We start from the raw sequence: 19,394 nt of genomic DNA, 5'->3' as shown, positions 1-19,394 counted from the left end.
TTCTTTTGCCTGAAGTTTTTTTTAAGTCATGGACTCACCAAGCTAAGAAGTTTGTTATTAAACTGAGCTTGGAAAATCATTTTTCCAGGGATCTTTTTCATCATTCTGTCTGAGGCAGTTCTAATTTGGTTTGCATTAATATCTACCTGAATCTTGTGTATGAAAAGATATCCCAGTCTTTCTGGATACTCTCATTTTCATAATAATTTACAATTCAAATTGCAACTGAGACTGGCTTCAGAATGACACAATTATTGGAGGAGGAAAATAGAGTGGTAGTCAAATTTAGAGGAATGAGGACAATAAAATGTCACAACACTGGAGCAGACAAGGGATAGAGGGTGACAGTGGAAGGAGGTATAAATGCCGACCAATCAAGGCTGACTTGCTTATACTCACAGAATCATGCCTTACAACCAACATCCTCCACTCCCCCAACACAATCACTGGATATGTCCTGTCCTAGCAAGGGGCAGCATGTCAGCTTTGACAAAGGGTCATCTGGACTCGAAACATCAGCTCTTTTCTCTCCTTACAGATGCTGCCAGACCTGCTGAGATTTTCCAGTGTTTTCTCTTTTGGCACCTTTGGCACCACCAAAGGTGGTGACACAGTGTTTTGCAGTTAGAAAGAAATGGCCCTGGAAATCCTCAACATTGACTCTGGATACCATGTGCGCTCATTACATTGGATCAAACATGGGATTGCCTGCTGATTGCCACTTAATGCCTTCCGTCGACTGATGGATCAGTACTGTTCCATGTTGAAGATCATTTAGAAGTACTGAGGGCAGAAAAATTACAATATGTGCTATGGGTGGGGGACTGCAATGTTTATCATCAAGAGTGACTTGATACTATGACCATTAACCAAGTTGGTATAGTCCTGAAAGACGTAGATGCCACACTGGGCCTTTGACACACAAGGAACAACCTCCTTGACCTTGTCCTCAAACAATTTACCCGTCATAGAATCCATAGAACCCATGAATCTTTACTGTGCAGAAGGAGGCCATTTGGCCTATCAAGTCTGCATCAACCACAATCCCACCCAGGCCCTATTCCCATAACCCCACATATTTAATCTGCCACTCCCCCTGACACTGGGGTCAATTTAGCAGAGTCTATCAACCTAACCCGCATGCACATCTTTGGACTGTGGGAGGAAACCGGAGCACCCGGAGGAAACTCATGCAGACACAGGAGAACGTTCAGGGGGGAATTTTACCATTTTGAGTCTAAGTGCCGGATCTGGGCGTCAAATAGATCCGCGCCTGGAATCCTCTTTGCAGCGCGCCCATATGTGTTTTGCCGCAGTTCAAAAAAAATGACAGCGTGCCCGGGCGTGAAAAAAAAACTGAAACCGGAGAGAGCGGGTCTCTGACGATCATCCTCTGGTGGGGGGGGGGATGGGGGGTGGGAGGGGAGGGGGTGTGATGTCTCATCCCCTGGGCTGGGGGGGTGGGAGGGGGGGTGACCGATCATCCCCTGGGGGGGTGGTGGAGAGGGGGTATGACGTCTCATTCCCTGGGGAGGGGGGGAGAGGGGAGGGGGTGTGACCGATCATCCCCTGGGCGGGGGGGGGGGAGGAGGAGAGGGGTGTGACGTATCATCCTCTGGTCGGGGGGGGTTCCGCTGCCTGTCTGCGGCCGATCCCTCCTGGCACGATCACTGGTTCACTACCAGCCACAGCCATCTCTCCCCCTCTCTCGCACCTGCAGGGAAGAGTAATCTGTGGCTGGTAGTGTACCAGTGATGGTGCCAGGAGGGATCGGCCGCAGACACGCAGCGGAACCCCCCCCGACCAGAGGATGAGTCGTCACACCCCCTCTCCTCCCCCCTCCCCCCCAGGAGATGGTACATCACACCCCCTCTCTTTCCCCCCCCAGGGGATGATCAGTCACACCCCCTCTCCACCCCCCCCCTCCCCTCCCCCGCCCCAGGGGATGATCGGTCACACCCCCTCCCTTCCCACCCCCTCCAGAGGATGAGACGTCACACCCCCTTTCCACCCCCCTCCCCCCCAGGGGATGATTGGTCACATTCCCCTCCCCCAGGGGATGAGACGTCACACCCCCTCTCCACTACCCCCCCCCAGGGGATGATCAGTCACACCACCTCCCCTCCCACCCCCCCAGAGGATGAGACATCACACCCCCTCTCCACTCCACCAGGGGATGATACGTCACACTCCCCCCCCCCCCCCCCGGGATGAGACGTCACACCCCCTCTCCTCCTCTCACCCCCCTCCCGCCCCGACCAGAGGATGACCTGGGTTAGAGAGCTGTTGCAGTCTCTGACCCCGCTCTTCGGAGGCTGCAGTGGCGACTTCTGACTTTTATTTTGCAGGTCGGTAACAGCGTGGACGCGGATCGGGCCAGAAGACGGTAAAGTGGGATTTGGCGGTAGAGTTGGGCGCACGGTTCATTCAGTCGATTTAAATGCATGCAAATGCATTTAAATCATCGGGTCGCCCGATTCGGGCACGTGCCGGACCCGCGCCCGAATCGTGTGTCGGTAAAGCCGCGATCTGCTCGGAATCAGGTGCAGATCGCATTATAGGCCCGACGCCCAACTTTACCGCGATTTCGCGCCCAAAATCAGGCCCTCAAACTCCACACAGTCAGTGACCTGAGGCCAGAGTTGAACCCGGGTCCCTGGTGCTGTGAGGCAGCACTTTCCCACCCACAGATGCATTTTCCCGCCTCAGTATTGGCAAGAGTGATCACCACATGATCCAAGTGGAGATTAAACCTTGTCTTCACACTGAGGACAATTTCCATCATGTTGTGTGACACTAACAATGTGCTGAGTGGGATAGAATCGGAATAGATCTAGCAGCTCACAATTGAGCCTCTATAAGTTACTGTGGGCCAACAGTAGAAGGATTGTTCTCAGCCACAAACTGTAACTCATGGCTCAGCATTTCCCTCATTCTCCCATCATCATCATCATCATCAAGTTAGTCGATCAATATCAATGAGGAGTACAGGAGAGCATACCAGGAACAGCACCAGGCAAACCTAAAAATGAGGTGTCAATCTGGTGATGTTATAACACAGGGCCATAGGCAAATCAAACACACAACAAGCACAACTAAGTGATCCATCAACCAACATATCCGATCAAAGCTCTCCAGTCCTGTCAACTCCAATCATCAATAGTGTAGACAATTAAACATCTGACAAGAAGAGGAGTCTTCTTGACCATTTCAATCCTCAAGGAAGTGAGAAACAAGAATGCGCGTACAAAAAAAACTAGGCTGGATGATTTTGACCTTGCAGTCATCTTCAGCCAAAAATACTGACTGGAAGATTCATCTCAGTTTCCTCCTGAGGTCACAATTATGACAGAATCCAGTCATCAGACAATTTGATTCACTTCATATGTTATGTTGCAGTATGTACGGCAAAGCTATGAGCTCAGACAACATCCTGGTTTTATTGCTGAAAATTTGCGCTCCAGAACAAGTCACACCTTTAGCCAAGCTATTTCAGTATAGCCACAACACTGGCATCTAATGGATGAAATGGAAAATTGCTCAGGATGTCCTGTTCATAAAAGCAGGAAAAATCTAAATCGGGCCAATTAGTACCCTCCTCGGTCTGCTCTCAATCATCAGTAAAATGATGAAAGTGATCAAGGACGAAGAACTATCAAGAGGAATTTACCAATACCCTGCTCACTGATATTCTGTTTGGGTTCTGTCAGAGCCACTCAGCTCCATACCTCGTTACATGCTTGGTTCAAACATGGACAAAACAGCTAAATAAAAGAGATGAGGTGGCATCAAGGCAGCATTTGATCCTGTGTAGTATAAAGGAGCACTAGTAATATTGAAGTCAATGGGGGTTAGAGGGAGGAGGGAACTCTGCAATGGTTGTAATCCTATTGAGCATAAAGAAAGAGGATTGTATTCATTGGAGACAAATCAACTTAACCTTCAGACATCACTTCTGGAGTTCCATGGCCTAACCATCTTCATTTGCTTCATCAATTATCTTCCTTGCATCATAAGGTCAGAAGTGGGGACATTCACTCATGATTTGGCAATGTTCTGATCATCTGCAACTTCTTAGATAATGAAGCAACCTGTATGCAGCAAGACTTGGGCAATATGCAGACTTGGACGGATAAGAAGCAAGAAATATTCACTTCATACAAGTGTATCCAACAAATAAGAATTATCTACATTCTCTTGACCTTCTATGACATTATCAGAATTGAATCCCCTAACATCAATATGCTGGTGATCATCATTGACCAGAAATTTAACAAGACCACTGCCACTTAAAGAGTCTGACTACAGAAGATGTTCTGTACACCATCTTCTGTAATGGGAATTCTGCAATGAATCACTCACGGCGGCAGGGACCCGGGTTCGATTCCCAGCTTGGGTCATTGTCTGTGTGGAGTTTGCACGTTCTCCCTGTGTCTGTGTGAGTTTCCTCCGGGTACTCCGGTTTCCTCCCACAGTCCGAAAGATGTGCTGGTTAGGTGCCTTGGCCATGCTAAATTCTCCCTCAGTGTAGCCGAACGGGCGCCGGAGTGTGGCGACTAGGGGATTTTCATAGTAACTTCATTGCAGTGTTAATGTAAGCCTACTTGTGACAATAACAAATAAACGTAAACTTAAACACCGGCTCACTCTCCAAAGCCTTTTACGCAAGTCAGGAGTCTGCTGGAATACTGTCACGTGCCTGTTTGAGTGGAACTCAACCAATGCTAAAGAAGATCTAAAACAATGCAATCCATTTGATTTGCAGCCCATCCCCGACCTTACATACTCCTTCCAGCACTGGTGTACCATCTGCAACATGTCAAGGCTTTTCTAAAAGAACCTCTCAAACCCACAATCTCTAACACCCAGTACAGCAAGGGTGCCTGGCGCATGAGAATATCACCACCTCCCTGTTGCCTTCCAAGTCAAAATCCTGGAATGCTATTCCGAACAGTGGAAGTACCTGTACACAAAGACAGCGGTAGTCAAGTAGACGGTTCACCACCACATTCTCAAGGGTAATTAGAGGGTGGGAAACAAATGGTAAATTGTCCATATGATCCACATCCCATGAATTCATTAGGAAAAATTTACCAGAAGAATCAGAGAGTGGGGAGACCAAAATCAACTCTTTATTTTTATTGTAAACAGCAGCTTTAATTTACTAACTCTATTTAATAACGTCAGGAAAAATAAATTTGAACTACCTTTGTGCCATCCTTAAACCAGATGCCTTGTGCATTTTGATTTGCTGTTGTGCAGCAAAGTTCAGCTGCCTGTCCCTTTCGAGCACTCACATCCAAAAGTCCACTTTTGAAACGTCGAGCTGGCCCTGTGATAATCCACAAGAAAGTGAGAAGTAAAAGTATGTTTGTTGTGAATTAGAAATTAATTTGCACTTGAATAGTTTGCATATTGAATGTGAAAGTGTATTTTTCTTATATTACAAGATGCTAACTCACTATATCAATCAGGTCTGAGTTTCAGTTGCATTCCCTGGGCATAGTGAAACTTTCATGTCATGGTAATATCTGGTTTTGAACAAAATTCTAGTTTCTGGTCAAAGCTTTTTGATGACTCTTCAAATGAAACAACTATTTATGATTCAAGTTACTGTTACATCCTAATGAAAGAGCAGACGGTGGCACTGGAGTGTTCATGGGCCAAATGCGGGCAATTGGGACTAGCATAGAGGTTTAAAAACAAAGGGCGGCATGGACAAGTTGGACCGAAGAGCCTGTTTCCATGCTGTATACCTCTATGACTCTATTTATTCGATGTTCCAAAATTTCTTTAGCTACAAGTTCTGGTGATGTCGGGAAATTATTTCAAGCGCCATATTAAATATGTCCAGATATTTGGAGTTTTTTCCCCTATACCTAACACTAATAACCCGGCCTACCTCTATACAATACATCCAGCTATAAGTATGCCATCTCAAATGCTGGGTCAAATTAGTATTGAGAGCATTTGAACAGTACAGTGACCTGGCGTTTCTTCCTGGTAGCACTTTTTAAAAAGCATTATTCCACCAAAATTGTCCTAACCAGCTCTAATAATTACAGGATTTCAAGCACAATTTGTGATTCCATGATTTTTTAAAACTAGTTTAAAGAAGCACTGCACTAGAAGGTTGCGTTGTCCTCAAATCTGGTCATGCCTCAGATCAAATTTAGCACCAATGTGAGTATGAATGGACTATGCCTGTACCTTTGATGAGGTACTTAAAAATCCACCTTTTTTAGGAGCAGGTACGTTAATAAGCCTGTTTTCAGATAAGAAGTTGACTTCTATACTCTGATATATCTAGTAAATGGTTCTGTGTAGCTTTTAAAGTCATCAAGGTGGTGAACTAGACACACTGATTGAAATGTGATGTGATTTTTTAATGATAAATCAATTTTGAGCTGCACTAATAAAACCGTGACAGATTACCTCTTGAATGAATCAAACAACGCTTTCAAGCAACTTTTAAAAATAATAACCTAAAAAGCCAGATTTCAGTGAAAGACAAATAAGTTTGAACATTGATTTGAGGGATGAGAAGTTTCCTTTATATAGATAGATTGGAGAAGTTGGGATTTTCCTTGAAAAAGAGGTTGAGAGGAGATTTAATAAAGATATTCAAAAACATGAGGGGTCTGGACAGAGTAGATAGGGAGAAACTATTCCCATTAGTGGAGGGATGAGATAACAGGTCATTGGCAAAAGAAGCAGTGGCAACATGAAGACAAACGTTTTCATGCAGCAAGTGGTTAGGATCTGGAATGCCCTGCCCAAGACTGTGGTGGAGGCAGGTTCAATTGAGACATTCAAAAGGCAATTAGATTATTATCTGAAAAGGAAGAAGATGGAGGGCTGCAGGGAGAGGGCAGGGGAATGGTACTCGGTAAATTGCTCCTTCAGAGATCCAGCATAGACATGATGGGCCAGATGACCTCTTTCAGTGCTGTAATCATCCTGAGTTTCTCCACATCATTTCTAATAATCCAGTTATAGTTATGGGTTCTGTCTCTTTCATAATGCTTCATAAACACAGAAACATGTATTATTTGACTCATTTCCTGAAAGGTTTGTTCCAGCTCTCTTACCTTTGTTCTTGCGGTTCTGTTCTGCTTCAGTGATGTCACTTTCAGAAAGTGCTCCTTTTCTTCTTCTGGAACTCCCACTCTGGTGTCTCTGAGATGCATCAGAAGTCAACATGCCTTGATTACTCCCGGATTCATTTTGGTTTGACATTTGATCTTCTCCCAGCAAACCTTTTTGTTTGCCCAGTGATAACGGATCACCCGATATACTTAAGGCATCAATATCATTCAGACCAAATTGACCTTCACCACCTGTCCCAGCACCGGTAGAGTCATTGTACCCTGACAGACCATCAGCTGACTTACTCTGCATTCCTCTTTGTCCTGATGTGTCTAATCCATTTTGGCCTTTTCCGCTGCCATCCAAACCTGCAAGGTTATTTATTCCACTGCCATGCATTCTGTTACCATCTTTTCCCATTCCACCCATCCTGCCTTTGCCATCTTTTCCCATTCCATCCAATCTTCCCTCACCATCTTTTCCCATTCCATCCATCCTGCCCTCACCATCTTTTCCCATTCCATCCATCCTGCCCTCACCATCTTTTCCCATTCCATTCATCCTGCCTTTTCCATCTCTTCCCATTCCATCCATCCTGCCCTCACCATCTTTTCCCATTCCATCCATCCTGCCTTTGCCATCTCTCCCCATTCCATCTTTGCCATCTTTTCCCATTCCATCCATCCTGCCCTCACCATCTTTTCCCATTCCATCCATCCTGCCTTTGCCATCTCTCCCCATTCCATCTTTGCCATCTTTTCCCATTCCATCCATCCTGCCCTCACCATCTTTTCCCATTCCATCCATCCTGCCTTTGCCATCTCTCCCCATTCCATCTTTGCCATCTTTTCCCATTCCATCCATCCTGCCCTCACCATCTTTTCCCATTCCATCCATCCTGCCCTCACCATCTTTTCCCATTCCATCCATCCTCCCTTTGCCATCTCTCCCCATTCCATCTTTGCCATCTTTTCCCATTCCGTCCATCCTGCCTTTGCCATCTTTTCCCATTCCATCCAATGTTCCCTTGCCATCTCTTCCCATTCCATTTATTCTGCCTTTCCCATCTTTTCCCAGTCCATCCAATGTTCCCTTGCCATTTTTACCTATCCCATCCATTGTGCCTTTGCCATCTCTTCCCATTCCATCCATTCCATCTTTGCCATGTTTTCCCATTCCATCCATCCTGCCTTTGCCATCTCCTCCCATTCCATCTTTGCTGCCTTTCCCCATTCCATGCAATGTGCCCTTTCCACCTTTTTCCATTCCATCCATCCTGCCCTCACCATCTCTTCCCATTCCTTGCAATGTGCCTTTGCCATCTATTCCCATTCCATCCATCCTGCCTTTGCCATCTTTTCCCAGTTCATCCAATGTTCCCTTGCCATCTTTTCCCATTCTACCTAAACTGTCCATACCATCTTTGCTCATTCCATCCATACCATCTTTTCCAACACTATTTAAGCTACCACTGCCATCTTTTCCTGTTCTGTCATAACCACCTTGGCCATTTTTGGCAGCACCAGCTGAGGAACTTAGCAAACCTCCTCTACCAAAGTTCATGCTGTCATTCTCTGATGAGTTGTCACTTTTTCCCTTCAGACCATCTTTAGCCATTAAATTTTTGTCATGTGTTGAACCTCTTGTGCCTTTTAAACCATCTTTGCTTGAATCATCCAGCTGTTCTTTCATTTGAATGTCTAAAGATGATGGTGATGAGGCAGTATCTTGACTTTCTAAAATGAGAGTTAGTTTATATTGTTAGTTAACATAAATAATTACAGCATTATTATTAAAAAAACAGAAATTATCGGAAAAAATAATCTGAAAATTAAAAGCTATTTTAGCAGGTACACCTGTAACAATTTAAACATTGCAAAGGCTTCATAAAACTATTGAAATATTTGGAAAGTTTCACAACAAAAGTGACAAAGAAAGCTGACTCTAAATCAAATTGCAGCATATTTTGCCAGACTAGTCTGCAAATCTCACACGTCATTCTCTTAAGAGCAACTGATAACATTCATAATTTTAAAAATGATGTGACTATTTACCTTCTGCTCCCTACACCCATAATCACTGGTCTTAATTCCTGCATCTTTTCTTGCTTTGTCAGATGATGCTCTCCTATGCATCTAACATAAATTATATCCAATTATGTCCCTGATCCACTGGTATAGGGCCCTCCTTCATATTCATGCTTCTGAATGATCCCTTCTTCTTCTTCTGCCATTGTATTCACCTCAGACCATAACAAGACCATAAGACCTTGAGAAATAGGAACTGGAGTAAGTCATTCTGCCCCTCGAGCCTGCTCCGCCATTCAATAGGATCATAGCTGATCCGAAATTCCTCACATCCACTTTCCTATCCTTTCCCCGTAATCCTTGATTCCCTTACTGTTCAAAAATCAATCTATCTCAGCCCTGAATATACACAATGGCCAGAATTTTCCCATCTCACCCACCACGGGAATCGTAGCGGGCGGGACACGGACCATGCAAAGGTCCATTGACCTCGGATAGGACTTTCTAGTCTTGGGGTCAGCGCGGCCGGAAAATCCCACCGAATGACTCTGCCCCCACAGCTCTCTGTGGTGAGGAGCTCCAAAGACTCACAAGCCTCTGAGAGAAGAAATTCCTCCTCATCTCATTCTTAAATTTACATACACCCCTTTATTCTGAGATTGTGCCCTCTGATGCTAAACTCTCCCATGAGGGAAACATCCTCTCAGCATTCACCCTATCAAACCCATTAAGAATCCGATATGTTTCAATGAGATCACGTTGCATTCTTCTAAACTCCAATGAATAGAGCCCAGACCATTTAACCTTTCCGCATAAGACAATCCCTCCAAATGGGGGAATCATCCTGGTGAGCCTTCTCTGAACTGCCTCCAATGAAATTATATATTTCCTTAAATAAGGGGATCAAAATTGCGCATAGTACTCCAGATGTGGTCTCACCACTCTGTATGTCAGCAGTTCAGTCCAGCAGGGTTGGAGTTGGAGTGGGGGAATCCTAGGTTTCCTTGTACGGCAGAATGCCTTAGCTTGCAAGAAAGCAAAAAGAAGTTTATAAAAACTTTCTTTGCTGGTTTATTTTGTGCTGACTGTTATTGCTGGCAGGTCTGCCTGAGCAGGCACACTCACCAGCTCTGCTCAGGCCTCAGGTTAAAAAGAACAAATTGGGATCTCAATGATATAGTTGGAGCCTGATTTACATTTTTTAAGGAGGGGCCCAGTGGCTTGGCGTATGCTTCCTTACCACTGCAATTTAATATTGAAATTATTCAGATTAGGTCAGGAATGGTTTGCTAAGGGAGATTGGGAAACTAAGCTAAAAGATCTAATGGTAGGTAAACAATGGTGAACATTCAATTAATTAATTAATTGGCCGCAATACATTTCATCAAGGGATTAAACATTACACAGAGAAAGTAGTCCTACTATAGTGAAAGAGAGAAGTTAAGGATAGTAATAGATTAAATGGAAAGGCTGAGAATATTGTCAAAAAGGATAGCAAGCTTGGGGATTAAAAATCAGCAAAGGATAACCAGCACTTGATAAAAAGGAAAAAATTGAATGTAATAGTAAACTCACAAGAAATATGTAAATGGATTATTAGAGCTTCTGCAAGTATTTAAAGTGGAAAAGGTTACTGAAAGTAAACGTGGGTCCCTTAGAGGCAGGGACAGGAGAAATTAGAATGGGAAATAAAAATGTTAAGTCTTTTCTATCTATCTCATAACAGGAAAAACAAAAAATATAACACAAATAATGGGAAACTAAGGGTCAAATGAGTGATGATATTTTTATTTTTATCCTTTAAGGGAATGTATTTTGTTTTGATCTATAAATTATTTCATTAAATGTTGTCGTATCTACAATCATACCTTTTAATCTAATTTCCCAATCTACCTTCCCCAAGAAGAAAATTTGCCCAAGAATGCTCTGCCCACAAGGGTTCAAGGTACTTCACCATTACCTTCTCAATAAATGTCGGCCTTGCTAATGATGCCCAAATCCCATGAAAGAATAATAAAAAGAGGAAGTTAATTAATATTATTAAAGAAAAAATAGACTGAAGATATTAGTGCAAGTAAGAGCCTATAACTACACTGAAGACCTCCATCCTCAGCTTTTTCAGAAGTGGCTACAGAGTTGGTGGATGGACTTAATTTTCTAAGATTCCCTAGATTCCAGAACAGTCTCTGTGGATTAGCAAAAGTAACTCTTCTGTTCGAGGAAGGGAAAACAGGAAAAAAGGTTTGTTTAGCCTAACATCTGCAATCGGGAAAATGCTAGAAATCCAATATTAGGGATGAAGTAACTGGGCACATAGAAAATCACATCATAATTAGGGGGTCAACCTGGTTTTATGAAAGAAACATCATGTTTGACAAATCTATTAGAATTTTTTGACAACGATTAGTGGGAAGCCAAAGGATTGGGAAGCCTTTAAAAGCAAGCAGAGGACACCTAAAAAGGCAATAAGGGGGGGTGAAGATGAAATATGAGTGTAAACTAGCTTGTAATATAAAAGAAGATAGGAAGAGTTTTTTCAATATATAAAAGGTAAGAGAGAGGCAAACATAGACAGTGGACCACTGGAAAATGAGGCTGGAGAAGTAATAATAGGAAACAAAGCAATGGCAGAGGAACTGAATAGCTACTTTGCATCAATCTTCATGGTGGAAGACACCAGTGGGATGCCAGAGCTCCAGGAGAGTCGGGGGCACAGGTGAGTGTAGTGGCCATCACTAAGGAGAAGGTTCTGGGGAAACTGAAAGGTCTGAAGGTGGATAAGTCACCTGGACTAGATGGACTACACTCCAGGGTTCTAAAAGAGATAGCTGAGGAAATTGTGGAGGCATTGGTGGTGATCTTTCAGGAATCACTGGAGGCAGGGAGGGTACCAGAGGACTGGAAAGTAGCAGATGTAACACCGCTGTTTAAGAAGGGAGGGAGGCAGCAGATGGAAGTTATAGGCCAGTTAGCCTGACTTTGGCCATTGGCAAGGTTTTAGAGTCCATTATTAAAGATGAGATTGCAGAGTACTTGGAAGTGCATGATAAAGTAGGACTGAGTTAGCATGGCTTTGTCAAGGGGAGGTCATGTCTGACAAATCTGTTAGAGTTCTTTGAGGAGGTAACAAGGAAGTTAGATAAAGGAGAACCAGTGGACGTGATTTATTTAGATTACCAGAAGACCTTTGACAAGGTGCCGCATAGAAGACTGTTAAATTAAGTGCCCATGGTGTTAATGGTCAGATCCTGGCATGGATAGAGGATTGGTTGACTGGCAGAAGGCAGAGGGTGGGGATAAAGGGGTCTTTTTCAGGATGGCAGCCGGTGACTAGTGGTGTGCCTCAGGAGTCAGTGCTGGGACCACAACTTTTCACAATATACATTAACGATTTGGAGGAAGGAACTGAGGGCACTGTTGCTAAGTTTGCAGTTGATGCAAAGATATGTAGAGGGACAGGTAGTATTGAGGAAACAGGAGAGCTGCAGAAGGACTTGGACAGGTTAGGAGAGTGGGCAAAGAAGTGGCAGATGGAATACAATGTGGAAAAGTGTGAGGTTATGCACTTTGGAAGGCGGAATGGAGGCATCGACTATTTTCTAAATGGGAAAATGCTTCGGAAATCAGAAACACAAAGGAACATTGTTCAAGGTTCTCTTAAGATTAATGTGCAGGTTCAGTCGACAGTTAGGAAGGCAAATGCAATGTTAGCATTCATGTCGAGCGGACTAGAATACAAGAGCAGGGATGTACTTCTGAGACTGTATAAGGCTCTGGTCAGATCCCATTTGGAGTATTGTGAGCAATTTTGGGCCCCATATCTAAGGAAGGATGTGCTGGCCTTGGAAAGGGCCCAGAGGAGGTTCACAAGAATGATCCCTGGAATGAAGAGCTTGTCATATGAAGAACGGTTGAGGACTCTGGGTCTGTATTCGTTGGAGTTTGAAAGGATGAGGGGGGGATCTTATTGAAACCTACAGGATACTGCGAGGCCTGGATAGAGTGGACGTGGAGAGGATGTTTCCACGAGTAGGAAAAACTAGAACCAGAAGGCACAATCTCAGGCTAAAGGCTTAAAGCAGAGATGAGGAGGAATTTCTTCAGCCAGAGAGTGGTGAATCTGTGGAACCCTTTGCCGCAGAATGCTGTGGAGGTCAGGTCATTGAGTGTCTTTAAGACAGAAATAGATAGGTTCTTAATTAATAAGGGGATCGGGGTTATGGGGAAAAGGCAGGAGAATGGGGATGAGAAAGAAAAATCAGCCATGATTGATTAGCAGAGCAGACTCGATAGGCCGAGTTGTCTAATTCTGCTCCTATGTCTTATGGTCTTAAAACGTTGCCCCTTTTTAGATTGCTTATTTAAAATTTAGCTGGTCGTAGAATTCAATGTAATTTTTGTTTCCCTTTCTAACTGGCTTTAAAATCTCATGTCCTTTGTGCTTCGGTGACTTGCTTCTGAAGATGAAGTTGTAACAATGATACTTCTTAGTAAAGATTTAGAGAAGTCAGAATATAGAATATAGTACGATCTTATGAAACACAAAACTTACTTTGCACATTAAGGTATGCAGTACAGCACCCAGCTCCTGCAGAAATCGTATACACTCCTTTGTCCACAGGATGTACACCTTTTACAATTAGGCGGTGAGTCAAACCGTCAGGTGAGACACTAATTTCATATTTATCGCTGTTTTCCAGAGGTATCTTTTTGAATGACCACTCGACTGGGAGGGGTAATGAAATGGTGCACTCAAAGACACCATCGCTGCTCTCCTTGCATTTACAATCTTGTAATCGCTGTTCAAAGTGCACGGGGATAACTGCAATAAAAAAAACAAACAGCACAATTCACATTAGAACAAAGTTGTTTAATCAGAATACAATGGTTGTGTAATAAGAAATGATGGCACTTACAATTGATATCCACTTCTGTTACAAAAATCTCTGCATCTTCAACATTTACTTTGTACAGTCCAACATCGTCAAGCTGGAGATCTTTAATGCAGAAGGTATACTTTTTGCCTACACGTTTCAGATTATGCTTTTGGTCCTGGTCCAGCGAATGCTTGATCAGTTTTCCGTCCTTTAATGAACATGACAAACAGCTTATTGTTGAATTTAAAAGACAGGATTATTTACATTTTAGGCTCAAGATTTGCTTTGGCTACTTTGATTGCAAACTAGTTGTGCAGTTTAGTCTAAATCGTACAAAAGTGGAACCACTGTCCAATTGTCCAGCCCATTGCATTTCTAACTGTGACACCAGTTTGTGGAAGTCAGAAAGAGGCAGAAAAAAATAATGAAAGTGATAGGTGCCTTATGCAGCAGAACGAAACAAGCAATACACCATTTAGTACACTGTAACACATGTAAGTAGACACATTAACCAGTCTCGGTAACTGGAAAAGGACAGAAGGGTTTGAAGGTCAGGAAGATCACCTCAAGTGAAGGCACCAGATAAATCACACACACAAAAGAAATGTTCTAACCAACTTATTGAAGCAACTCTATTCCATAAAAAAGAAATATCTAATCATAGAATCTTGGAATTCCTACAGTGCAGAAGAGGCCATTTGGCCCAATGAGTCTGCATCGACTCTCTGACAGAGTACCTTACCCAGGCCCTCTCCCCTGCCCTATCTCCATAAATCCTTACACTTCCCACGGCTAACCCCCAAACCTACACATCTTAGAACATTAACGGGTAATTTAGCATGGCCAATCCACCTAACCTGCACATCTTTGGAGTATGGGAGGAAACTGGATCATCTGGAGGAAACTCACGCAGACACGGGTAAAACGTACAGACTCCACACAGTCACCCAAGGTCAGAATTGAACCCAGGAGCTGTGAGGCAGCAGTGCTAATCATTGTGCCACCACCGTGCTGCCCATTATTAACTTCTAGATCCAAAATTGTGACTTTTGTAAATAACAGGTAAACACAAAATAAATGTTCTGGTCTATCTATGAAACATCTTATATTACCGCTGCAAACTCATTAAGGCAAAACTAACAATCACCTTGTATAGATAAATATTTAGGTCTGGATTTTTGAGTTCCATATCAAATCCAAAGCTAGCTGATCCATCTGACTTTGATTCAACGGGTCTCAGGTTATTAAGTTCTTTCACATACTGGAAATAGGATAGAAGAGATAAGAAAAAAATGTTAAGAGAGTATATTGATCAATATCTATCTGCTAAAGTTATTAATTGACAGTCTTACCATTTGAATCGATTGACAGAATATACATTTATTGTCAATATTTGCATATTTTTCTGAATTGCCCAATTGTTTACAGGTGTGAATATTTTGCATCTGGTTCTCAGTAAGATAGTTTGGGCCCCCCCTTTAAATGTTAATGATCAAGCTACCAGATTTGCTGTCAGCAGAATTCAGAATGGGTCACAAGGCCTCCTTCATTCCTCTGTTTTACACTAAGTTAAAGACTTAGGCAGGATTTTCTGACCGCACTCACCTCAAGGTCTGAAAATCCCACCTAAGGTCAACGGACCTTTCCATTGTCCGTATCCCGCCCGCTATGATTTCCGTTGGGGGTGGAATAGTCTTAGTGCCAACATGCAACAGCATCATAAATCTCATATTTGTTACATTATTGTAACATATTCTTTAAGCCCCAAGTTAATATTGGGGAATGATCTAAAACTAATTTGTAGAATTGGTCACCAGCTGTAACAAAGGTACATTACCAGATCTTGCTTTTCCGCTCTTTCCTTTTTCATCTGCGTCAGCTTTGTCAACATGCCTCGGAAATCAGTGAGACCATACTCCATGCAAATCCTTTCATAGTCTTTCTTGTCAGCCTGCATTAGAATTTCCCAGATCTTTTCATCTGAAATCTTTTGTTTTTTCTTTCCAGGTGTCGGAGCACTGCAAGATTTGTCAGTGTAGGAGGAAATTATTTAATAAATTCATTTTAATGATATATAAAACACACAACACACAAATATTTAATGTTAGTTTTGTTTAACCAAATCAGCAGACAACAGTTTGAGTTCTCTGTCCATGTCCTTCAATTCAAAAAGATGTGGACCTTAAATGTCCTTAGAATAATTGTAAATTTTATGATCGATTATGTGGTAGAAACATAGAAAGAAACATAGAAAAACTACAGCACAAAACAGGCCCTTCGGCCCCACAAGTTGTGCCGAACATATCCCTACCTTTTAGACCTACCTATAACTCTCCATCCTATTAAGTCCCATGTACTCATCCAGGAGTCTCTTAAAAGACCCTATTGAGTTTGCCTCCACCACCACTGACGGCAGCCGATTCCACTCACCCACCACCCTCTGAGTGAAAAACTTCCCCCTAACATCTCCCCTGTACCTACCCCCCAGCACCTTAAACCTGTGTCCTCTCGTAGCAGCCATTTCCACTCTGGGAAAAAGCCTCTGAGAGTCCACCCGATCTATGCCTCTCAACATCTTATATACCTCTATTAGGTCTCCTCTCATCCTACGTCTCTCCAAGGAGAAAAGACCGAGCTCCCTCAGCCTATCCTCATAAGGCATGCCACTCAATCCAGGCAACATCTTTGTAAATCTCCTCTGCACCTGGTGATAGTAGTTGCGACAGATATAATATATATATATACATATTATATATGTAGTTTTTTATGTTTAAGGGGATTGTTTTTTTTGATTCAGTTTTTTTCGACAAGCAGTCAATATGTCTGGAGGGAATGCAGCACAGATGCTGAGAGAGCAGGATAATTACCAACTTTAGTCATGCATGTAGTGTTTACTAAGATAGAGTTAATGGCCTTTTGTTTTAAAAAGAAAAGGTCCCTGAGGATTTTGATCAAGGGAATGGAAGGTGGGTTGAGGTAAGCAGGGTCATGTGATAATGTGTGGTTCATGGGAGGAGCTAGGTATGTAGCAGAGGAAAAACAGCTTTCAGTTTTGGCTGGGGTTTGTTTAAAGACGGAAGTCTGCAAGCTGCTCTGAAACTCAAAATCACTCTCTGAAAGCTTCAGGACTGACTACACCCATGATAGCAAGTATGTTTATAGTTTCTAATTGTATTTAATATGGAGTTTTAAATCAATAAGAGAATGTTGCTGATTTGGAAATGATAAGTTATAAATTAATGTTGTTTCTTTTCATTTTATAACTATTGTTAAGAGTTAAACTGCTTCATTTTGTTAGCATTATGGTTAAACTGTGTTATTAAATAAAGTTTGTTTTACTATAAATATCCCCAATTTATCAGTGGAATTACTCCTGGAGTGAAACATCCTATCCTTACATTTATGCAAAAATAGAAAAATAGTCGGAGCCTAGTCTGGCTTCCTAATGTAATTTGGGATTCTGGTTCAGGGCACTAACAAAAATTGGGGGCTCATTTGGGATTAAAAGGTATAATTCCTTGTTTGGTTTGGGATTATTATATTTAAAGACCGTGTGTGTTGAGGAACTGGTGCTTTCTTCAGGTGTTGCATTTGGTTAGTTTAAATAGGAAGTGCCTTGGGGAAATTGGCTCCTTCAGTGGCTAAAGATTTGCTGCATGAGGAAGAGGTCACTGTGAATGGTTTACAAAGGGTGGCGAGAACAAAGCTTTTTGTATTTGGCAAACCAGCTGAAGTTTGAAGAAAAGCTGAAGAAAAGGAACCAAGACAGCTTGGACTGGAATTAAAAACAAAGGAATGGCAGAACAACAGGAGAGAGAATGAGAGAAGAAAAAGAAAAAGGGAGAGCATTTGTACTTCAGAAACTGGAAATGCAAAAAGATTATTGACTTGAAATGGTGGTGACAAAGGCAGAACTTGAGGAAAGTGAGAAAGAATTGAGCCTTCGTAGTCAGAGGCCTAGGGTGGATATGTGTAAATATATTCAAGCACTGCCAAGCTTTGACGGGAAGGATGTAGAATCCTTTTCCATTTCATTTGAGAAAGTAGTTAAACAATTAAAATGGCCACAGACCATGTGAGTATTGTTGGTTCAAACAAAGTTGGTTGGTAGAGTTGGTGAAGTGTTTGTGTTACTATCAGAGGAGGTTACTACGGATTATGATAAGGTGAAAAAAACCAACATAAGCACATATAGAGTCATAGGGTCATAGAGGTTTACAGCATGGAAACAGGCCCTTTGGCCCAACTTGTCCATGCTGCCCAGTTTTTACCATTAAGCTGGTCCCAATTGCCCATGTTTGGCCCATATCCTTCTAAACCTATCTTACCCATGTAACTGTCTAAATGCTTTCTAAAATACAAAATTGTATCCACCTCTACTACTACCTCTGGCAGCTCGTTCCAGACACTTACAAACCTATGTGTGAAAAAATTGCCTCTCTGGACCCTTTTGTAACTCTCATCTCTCACCTTAAACCTATGCCCTCAAGTTTTAGACTCTCCTACTTTTGAGAAAAGATTTTGACTATGTACCCGATCTATGCCCCTTATTATTTTATACACCTCTATAAGATCACCCCTCAGCCTACACTCCAGGGAAAAAAGTCCCAGTTTATCCAGCCTCTCCTTATAACTCAAACCATCAAGTCCTGGTAGCAACCGAGTAAATCTTTTCTGCACTCCTTGTAGTTTAACAATATCCTTTCTATAACAGGGCAACCAGAACTGTACACAGTGGGCCCGATTTTACCAACGAGCGCGAAAACGTGGTAAAGTCGGGTGTGAGGCCATTAACGCGATCCGTGCCCGTGTCCGCGCAAATTGCCACTTTACCGAAACCCGGGAATGGGGGTGATCCGCTTCGCACCCAAAACGGGCGCAACGGTGATTTAAATGCATTTGCATGCATTTAAATTGAATTAATGAACTGCCCGCCCAATGTTATCAGCATTTGCCCCTTTACCACCGCGTTTGCCAATCCCGAACCGCGCCGTAATGGACCTGCTAAATAAAAGTCTGAATCGGGCGCTCCAGCTGCTGAAAAGCGCGTTCAGTGCTTCCAACGGCTCTCTGACTCAGATCAGTGGTGGGGGGGGAGGAGGGAGGCGGGTCAGATCATTCTCTGGTTGGGGGGTGGGGGAGGGGAGTGAGGTCAGATCGTTGTCTGGTTGGGGGGGAGGAGGAGGAGGAGGAGGAGGCGGGTCAGATGTATCTCTGGTGGGAAGGGGGAGGTGGAGGGCCGATTGTTGTTTGTTGGTGGGGGGGGAGGGCTGATCGTTCTCTGGTGGTGGGGGGGGGGGGAGGGCTGATCGTTCACTGGTGGTGGGGGAGGGGGGAGGGCTGATCGTTCTCTGGTGGGGAGGGAGGAGGAGGCGGATCAGATGTTCCTCCGGGGACGGGA

General features: G+C 43.2%; 1 protein-coding gene across 1 annotated transcript in view; it reads right to left on the bottom strand.

The window, feature by feature from the left end:
* LOC144511893 (immunoglobulin-like and fibronectin type III domain-containing protein 1) overlaps positions 1-19,394 on the bottom strand; it is an 87,886-nt gene that overhangs the window by 34,541 nt on the left and 33,951 nt on the right. The window contains exons 8-13 of the mRNA XM_078242324.1: positions 15,831-16,011; positions 15,141-15,254; positions 14,033-14,201; positions 13,669-13,938; positions 7,092-8,825; positions 5,208-5,332 (exon numbers count right to left, since the gene is read on the bottom strand). Coding sequence (XP_078098450.1) covers positions 5,208-5,332; positions 7,092-8,825; positions 13,669-13,938; positions 14,033-14,201; positions 15,141-15,254; positions 15,831-16,011 — 2,593 coding nt within the window. The remainder of the gene's footprint in view (positions 1-5,207; positions 5,333-7,091; positions 8,826-13,668; positions 13,939-14,032; positions 14,202-15,140; positions 15,255-15,830; positions 16,012-19,394) is intronic.

This window comes from Mustelus asterias, chromosome 25 (assembly GCF_964213995.1).
Source record: "Mustelus asterias chromosome 25, sMusAst1.hap1.1, whole genome shotgun sequence".
NCBI classification, from domain to species: Eukaryota; Metazoa; Chordata; class Chondrichthyes; order Carcharhiniformes; family Triakidae; genus Mustelus; species Mustelus asterias.
The sequence above is the reverse complement of the archived record's forward strand: the minus strand, read 5'-3'. Positions and strand labels throughout refer to the sequence as shown.